The following is an 8,140-nucleotide window of genomic DNA, read 5'->3' as shown; positions in this document are numbered from 1 at the left end:
TTTCAACCCTGGTCTAAGGGATCACATCAACTAAGTAATAGATTACTTTCTAAGGGATCACGCTATGTTCAACGCCCCTTTCCATTTTATGGGAAAGTCAAGCCCATTTACTATTTAGTAACTTGGCCTTCTATTTTTGCCTTTTTCCCATTTGTTCACATTACCTTCTCCCCTTATTCATGCTGAGGTGGAGTGGACTTGTCATTAGCATCCGCATCCCGCTAACTCCCCATTGCTTTGATTTCTAGCAAGGGCTACACTCATATTTATCACCTTGTTTGCAACATTTCGGGTGCCTATTTTCTGATCATGTGGTCTTTGAAGCACCCATCTTGAGCACTAGGAGACTCCCAAGGGGGGTTGTCATAACACACAAGGGAGGGGATTGTAAAGCAAATGCAGGTATAGCACTTGTAGCCTGAAGCCCAAAACAGTGACTCTGGTGATGGTAAACCACCCACAAGTATTGACATGATGTAAAAATGACAAGGCAATAAAAGTAATGCAATTGAGGCAAGCTCAAAATGTGGAGAGGAGCAACCTGGTGTAGGGTTGGGGAGCATCGTTCACAAAATACTTGCAAAATATATACAATGAACTTGCAACATTTTCAGTTTTATATGCAAAAAATATTTTCTCAATTTTGTTATATTTTACCTTAGTTTGTACCCCTCGATGTTGAAAAATGAAAAATTCCCTATGAAGCAGTTTGCAGACTCTCAAGAAAAGCCTTGAGAAATTCGAAACCCCTAGTTTTGTGATCTGTTGAGAAAAATGTTTTCTATGAACCGATGGGAAGGGAACTGAACCAAAGTAGCCAAACAAGATTCTCAGGAAAAGGTTGGCATATGTTTTAGCTAAATAAAAATTTGCATATTCTCAAGAAAAACCTCAAGGAATTCGAAACTCCCTAGTGTTGTGTGTTGATAAAAAAAAAAGTTTACTTGGCTAGCACTAGACCATTTTGTCCAATTATGAAGCACGTGTACTTTGTACATCGTTAGATTAGCTTTAGAGCTTTTCTTAGCTTCAGGGTGTTGTTTCTCTACTTCCTTCTTGCTTACTTCTGTGGCGTTGCTCCTCCGACTTCCTCACACGTTGGAGTGATTTGTTGCGTTCCTCCTTTGAGTTTCTCACACGTTTGCTTCTGTGGCATTCCTCCTCCTCCCTCCTTCGACTTCCTCACACGTGTGAGATTTGTTAGCACTGCCTTCCAGGCATTGCTCTAGTGACACTTTCATAAAAAAAGTGTCCCACGTGTTGCCACATGGGTTCTTTCTATTTTTGTGAGTGCACTGTCTCTCTCTCCCCCTTCCCTTTCCCTCGCCCTCCCCGCTCCCTGCCGAGTCGTAAAGGCACTCCTTCTCAGCCTCCCTCTCTCCCTCCTGTAGTAAAGGCAGTGCTCATGCTCACGAAAACTTGTACTTGCTTGTTTCTCTACTTCCTTCTTAAGTGAACAAATGGACTGGCTCTCAAGTGTGCCTATTCCGACTGTGCTCAAGCACGGACGGGTTGTGTTTCTCTGGAGTGTAGAGTGTGCGACTGGTCGGGTGGGAAGGTTGGGACCCAACCAGAGGGAGGGGGAGAGAAGGAACCAGGGTGAGGGAGAGAGGGGGGGGGGGGGGGGGGGGGGGGTAAGGGGGGGTTTCATCGTTTTCATGTAGAGAATCAGTATTTTGTGTAATGAAGCTTAGATCAGCCATAGCCAACAGAGCTTTGCATCCGCCATAGCCATCGCTGTTTCCTCGTACTCCCGAACTCCCCCATCTTCTTCTTCTTTACCACAATCACAGTTCGCACCTCCTTGTCTCCTTTCTCTCCGAATTTTTGTACCGCAGATTTCTTTTCCTTGCCTCGCCTTCCATTTCGGTTCTCCTCCCCCGGAGCCAGCTTCTCCGACCATGGTCGACGCATCCTCTCCCTTGGCGTTGCCGTCTTCTTCCTGAATTCGAACGGAGCTCCCTCGCCTCTCCCGGCTTGGCTTTCCACGTCCACCATTATACCGGTTCGTCTCCCTCCCTGCCCCTTCGTTTTACCTCCGCACTGCTTCCCTCGCTGTTGCTTCAAGCTCTCCCGTGTCCGTCTCTTCCATCACGCTTTGCTGTTTACCGCTGCACCCCATAATGCGTCGGCATCTTTGCTAATTCCTGCGTCATATCGATCTCCTTAAATCCTACACTCTTTTGTTTAGCTTTTATCGGTGCGTTTCGTGTGTCGCCGCTTGTATGCCTCTATCAGCATCCTATTGCCCGAATTGGCATCAAGCAACGCTTCGAGGCTGGAGCCTTCTCTGCTCGTACGTAGGTTGCCCGGGTTGGTCGTTGCTTAATGTGAACGCTAAAGAAGCTTAGTATGTTTAATGTAGATACATGTCGGCATTCTTAACCGAATGCTCGTAGTCAGAGTGTATGACGGCAGTGGATTTGAAGGCATATTTGTCTTGAGGCCGTATTGTCGAAACCTAAGCCATCTTATTCGATCGTTGCGGAATAGTTATAAGTCCGCATGCATAGCTGTTATCTGCAAATGATCTAAGTGTAGTGCTAAGCATACGTTTAAGGTTCCGAATATCGTTTCGCAAAGTAATAGGTGTTCATTATTTACATTTAGTGCCATGTCTGGTGTGGGGAGCCTGCGCGTCAGTGGAAGCTCCGAGAAGGGAATAGTGCTGAAAGAGATGCTAGAGCAGAAATAATTTGCTATCTGTTTCTCACGTGAACGATCTTTTAACTGGATGTGGCTTGACAGTAATGGAAGACGTTGCGAGAGCTCCAGTCGGCACATTGGAAGCGGAACATCATCTCAACAGTTTTCCAGGTAGCAACTATTCTTCCACACCTAAGGCTACCTGTCCGCGGATGGCTTCGTCGCAACCTCTTCGTCTGATGAGCTCTGGCACGGATGGCGCTTCTCTAAGCCGGGACGCTGAGCCAGCAGTCGCTAGTTGTAGAGACGAAGACAATAACAGAAGTATCGAGACCCCTGGTCGAGTTTTACCCTCCGTCGGAGCTTTTACTGTGCAGTGCGCAAAGTGTTTAAAGTGGAGATTGATTCCTACTAAAGAGTTATATGAAGAAATTCGACAATTTATCATAGAAGATCCTTTCTTCTGCAGCCGTGCCTCTAGGTGGCGTCCCAATGCTACTTGTGATGATCCGCCGGACCTGTCTCAAGACATGAGCCACCTCTGGGCAATCGATAGACCTAATATTCCTTTGGCTCCGACGGGGTGGGAGCGGTTGCTTGTCTTAAGAGGAGCAGGATCCTCAAAGTTTGCTGATGTGTAAGTCTTTTGATTTGTTTCTAGTGGTGTTGAAACTTTCGACATACTTTTTGAATCGCGTAACATACTTTTTGAATCGCGTAAGAGTTCTTAAAGACGTTTAGTCTCATACACAGTCTTAATGCATTGCTGGGGCACGACTGAAATATATTTTATGAGGGCATAGGCATGATTTTCCTTTTGCTAAATTTGTTTTTAGGGGGGCCTTTGGGAGTTAATAGCTAGCCATTCGTGCCTGTGATGGTGTAAACTCAAGGGCTGCTTGAATTTTTAAATTGAGGTGAAGAATGTGAGCTTATGTGATGAAGCATTGAGTCGGTAATGACTTGATCGTTGATGCTTTGTTCTGCTTATGTACTGTTGTGTAAGGATCAAGTCGTGAACCGTTTACATGGTAAAATGTTTCAGGTCCTGCCTTGTGATATATTAGTTGTTCTGCATGTCTTCTAGGGGTTTAATCATTGTCGTGGTTGCATATGCTAGTTCTGCATGTGTTACCAGCAAGGTTCATAACAGTGGAGAATTCAAATTGGACTGTTTTAGCCATGTGAACTGCATTTGGGGTGTGAACTGCATTTGGGGTCTGATGATACAAGTAAAAGCTTGTTTACTTGCTATGCAGGGCGAATTTGAGCATTGACTTTGAGATTGTGAAGTGACTTGTTGAGAGTGGCATTTGTGGTGTAATTTATCTCAGTTTGGGGGTGCTTGGCCAGTTTTCCTCTAGGTTATTGATAGTGATTTTGGTTTGAAGTTAAACTTTCTAGAATGATTGCTTAAAATATTCGGTGTAATTGTTTTGTTTCCTGCAGATACTATAAGGCCCCATCAGGAAGGAAATTACGCTCTATGCCAGAGGTTGAGCGGTATGCCATATACTTATGCACAATAGATGCGTTGTGGGTTGTACATGAAGCTATCGATTATAGATTCTATGTTAAGGGTTTTTTACTGTATGCTTACTTGAGTTTTCGTACTTTCCACTTGTGAAGCAAGATGTTTATAAAGGGCCTAAAACTTGTAACATTGTAACTTTAATTTTCTAGATCTTTGCAATAAAAGTCATCTTTTGGTGCCTCAGATTCTTGGCAGAGCATCCTGAGTATGTCAATGCTGGAGTCACTCTAAGTCAGTTTTCCTTTGTCATCCCAAGACCTCTTGATAAAGACTATGTTAGAAAAAGACCAATAGTTGCTCCCTCTGAAATGAGAGGGAGTATCGTTTCGAAGAAGCCCCGCAATGGCAATGTAGGACCAAATCGTCCATCTTTTAGGCCATCCTCTTCTAAAGAAAGGTCGGAGAAGCTAACTGCCCGCAAAAAGTCCCTCGCTCAAATTCTTGGAAGTGGACAGTCACAGGGATTGCAAGGAGCTAGCCAGGGTATGTTTTTGCTTGCTGGAAATGAGACCTACACTCAACAGTCATCTGGAGCTTCAAATAGTTTTCGAGTGCCTCAGGAGGTTGAAGTTTCCAAAGAACCTGTTGTGCCAAGGGTCCAGGAGGGTGGCAATGTTGTGGACCCTCAGATCACGGGTGATCAGTCACAAAATTGGGCAGATATGCAGAATTCTGTTGATGGAAATTCGTCTTTGGTGTCATCAGTCCAGGAAAATAAGTGTACTGACATTATCCAGGTCTTTCCAGGGTTAAGCACATGTACCGGTTTTGATGATAGAGTCTCCCCTGTTCTGGAAGGTAGAAATGTTGGTGGTGGGGGGAATGGTGTTAGTTTTCCAGAGCCAGAGATTCAGGACAATAATTGGTGTACTGACTCGATCCAGGTCGCAGCAGAGTCCAGCATTCCTACTACCTCTGAGGCCTTTTCCACACTGGAAAACGAAGGGTTCATTTGTGATTTAAATGGTATGCGCAAAGAGACAAGGGTTGATGTTGAATATGCCTTGCATTCTGCTCCCAGGGAGATATGTGGTAGTGTGTATGGTGTCAGTTCTCCAGAGAAAGAGAGCCAGGTCACAGCAGATTCAAGCATGCCTAATGCTCTTGAAGAGAGGTTCATTTGTGATTTGAATGGTGCTAGTGTTGGAGACAAAAAAGAATATACATTGCATTCTGTCTCAGGAAGCAGCTCCTGAGATACCTGAGGTGGATCCTTGCATAGTTTCCAAACATATAGTTGCAGCATTGCTCGACCATGTTTTCCTTCCTGGTGGTATCTATACAAGCCTCCTTAACTGGTCATTTGAATTGAAAAAGAACATGGTTAGTTGCCTTGCTCCTGAAAGTTTGTAGCAGTGTGCAAATAGATCAATGAAGCTTATAGTTGAGCATACACTTCTGTGGCAGGAACTGAATCCGACTTTCATCGGATCAGGATAAATATTTTTGGAACAAATGGAAACATAGTTTATGGTTTTTGCTTGGAAACTTGAGGAAATGTGAAAACTATGCAGCAGTGCTTTCTGTCCTGTGCGTTAGGCATGTTTAAGCATACAATTTCAGTAGTCTTTTGCAGCAGTCTCGTGTGAGGAAAAGACGGGAAAAGAGACTAATGCCAAATCAAGGTACACAGTATCCCCTTGTACTACTTCGTTTCTGAGAAATTTCAAGTTGGAACAGGATTAGCAACAAATTAGAGTAAAATGAGGATCTGCTTAGAATAGACATTTGAGTATCCAACAAAAGTACAGTGAATTAGTGATTGCAACTAGAGTTCATGAGTTAAAACAATGGATAGCAAAATAGTACAACATAGTTACTTTGTAAAGAATTGACAGTCATTTCACAACATTCTCCATCTGCCCATCTTTTTATATACTGCTGTTACTACCTTTACAATGTAAAGAATTGAGTCATTTCACAACATTCTCCATCTGCCAATCTTTTCATAAAAAGCTGTTACTACCCGTAAAATGGATGTCAACCACAACCCCATCTTCCACGCACCACCTATACTATACCCTACCCCACCCCTACAATACATGTCACCCCCACCCCCTATCAATATGGCTCATCTCCATTAAACAAACTGCCATTATGAGAACTAGCAGAAAATGATTTGACAAAGGGTGGCTCTCTTAAGCTACAGTGAATTCAACAGGTTGCTTGGATGAGCATCACCCACTCCACCCGTCCCTATCTCACTTCCATATCTTGACAAAAGGATATCTGCAAGCAAATGAATAAAATTCCCCTCCAGCTAATTGTCTCAAGAAAATGAGATGGGAAGTTTTATCCTACTTATTCTGGGTGACCTAGAGGGTGCCATAATATTCACAACCCAAAGGCACTAGCACCAATCCCCGTCAGTGGTTGCTGCTTTGAATGCATGCCCACTCCACCCCTGCTTGCTACACTACCAACACGTTTGATTGGACCGGTCTTCCCCTCCACTTGGTTGCTTGACCTCGTCTGTCCCTCTGGTTAGAGCTTGGGCTGTGTGCCCGCTCTGCCTTGCTTGCTACATTTCCCACTCCCTTTCTCGGGCTGCCCCCTCCCAATGTCCCTCTCTCTGGTTGCTGGTTGAGCTTGGCTGCATGCCTACTCCACCCCTCTGCTGGAGCTGCACGTCCATTCCACCCCTCCTTGCTGAGTTGACCTGCTCGAGCTGCAGGCCTGCTCTACAACTGCTTGGGCTACTGAATCATCCACCCTCACCCCCCTGGCTGCTTTGGGCTAATCACATACCCTGCCGCTCCTACATGCTTACTGTCACTCCTTGCTTGCTACTTCAGCAGCATTGTCCGTGCCCCATCTGGCTGCCTTTTCTGCTTGCTGCCCAGGTGAGTGCTGGCACCTGCAACTTGGTGCCACCATTTCCCAGAGCAGCAGGTAAGTAAATAGAAGAAATATTTCCGAAGTCATCCCAAGAATACCAAAAATCCTTGATACATCGCTCGAAGAGATTGCTGGCTGTCAACCTCAGACAACACAAGATCCTCTCCACAGGTCTTTTTAGCAGCAGCGTATAAGTCTCTTGTGACTTTATGATGGATCGTTTTAGAAGATTTGGGTGCACAAGCAATCCAAGTAAATGATCTCACCAGTAGAGGTGAGTTTCTTCTATTCGGCCTTTTCTTTATGAATGTATATAGATCTACTTTGAAATATCGATACCCATGGTGTCTTCAAGAAACAAGACGGTCAAACAAAGGGGAGAAAAGGAGGATTGGGGGAGGGAACACAGACCCATCTGCAATGCCATTGATTTATGACAGTTTGAGGTGTCAAGGAGAGGGTGAGGAGATGAATATATATATATAAATATACATATTTAAACAATTGTGTGTCTAGAAGTTTATGAAAGAACTAAAAATTCTTGAATGTGTATGTGCTCTCTCTCTCTCTCTCTCTTTCTCTCTCTCTCTATCTCTCTCTCTCTCTCTGTCTTTTACACCATATATATATATATATATATGAGGGAGAGGGAGATGGAGAGGTGAGATTTACGTACCTCCACTTCATTGATACATCAGTTGATGCAAAGATAATTCAAGGGATTTTCCTACTCAATACATGATGGTTGTGGGAGAGGGAGGGGGAGGTGAGATTTACGTACCTCCACTTTATTGATACATCAGTTGATGCAAGATAATTCGAGGGATTTTCCTATTCAATACTCGATGGGTGTGGGAGAGGGAGAGCGGAGATTCACGGACCTCCTCTTCATTGATACATCAGTTGATGCAAGATAATTCAAGGGATTTTCTGACTCAATACATGATGGGTTGCTCTAGATTATAAATCTTTTCCTTGACTTCCTTTGAATTGTGTAGTGATTTTTTTTTGAATTGTGGAGTGGATTTGCAGTATGTTGTGTGGCTACATCGCCAACAATGCATATCCAAATTTCCAAGTCTTGAACAACACCCGTACCATGGGTGAACATGGCAGCCTTCA

At 44.2% G+C, this 8,140-nt stretch overlaps 1 protein-coding gene across 1 annotated transcript; it reads left to right on the top strand.

Annotated features, from left to right (window-relative positions):
- The first annotated feature begins 1,693 nt into the window (after positions 1-1,693).
- On the top strand, positions 1,694-5,750 carry LOC147883403 (uncharacterized). Its single transcript, XM_087399386.1, has 4 exons — positions 1,694-2,005; positions 2,749-3,283; positions 4,096-4,149; positions 4,365-5,750. The coding sequence occupies exons 2-4, from the start codon at positions 2,751-2,753 to the stop codon at positions 5,374-5,376; spliced, it is 1,599 nt and encodes a 532-aa protein (XP_087255512.1). The 5' UTR covers positions 1,694-2,005; positions 2,749-2,750; the 3' UTR covers positions 5,377-5,750.
- The last annotated feature ends 2,390 nt before the right edge of the window (positions 5,751-8,140 follow it).

Source organism: Dipteris shenzhenensis, chromosome 28 (assembly GCF_047967505.1).
Source record: "Dipteris shenzhenensis isolate YYH24624 ecotype China chromosome 28, Dip_SZ_1.0, whole genome shotgun sequence".
Classification (NCBI taxonomy): domain Eukaryota; kingdom Viridiplantae; phylum Streptophyta; class Polypodiopsida; order Gleicheniales; family Dipteridaceae; genus Dipteris; species Dipteris shenzhenensis.
This window is presented reverse-complemented; position numbering and strand designations above follow the sequence as displayed.

Excerpts from the sequence above, each read along its gene's own strand:
- LOC147883403 (XM_087399386.1), top strand. The coding sequence starts at position 2,751 with ATGGAAGACGTTGCGAGAGCTCCAGTCGGCACATTGGAAGCGGAACAT. Across the intron at positions 3,284-4,095 it reads TCCTCAAAGTTTGCTGATGT|ATACTATAAGGCCCCATCAG; the intron begins GTAAGTCTTTTG and ends TGTTTCCTGCAG. Across the intron at positions 4,150-4,364 it reads TCTATGCCAGAGGTTGAGCG|ATTCTTGGCAGAGCATCCTG; the intron begins GTATGCCATATA and ends TTGGTGCCTCAG.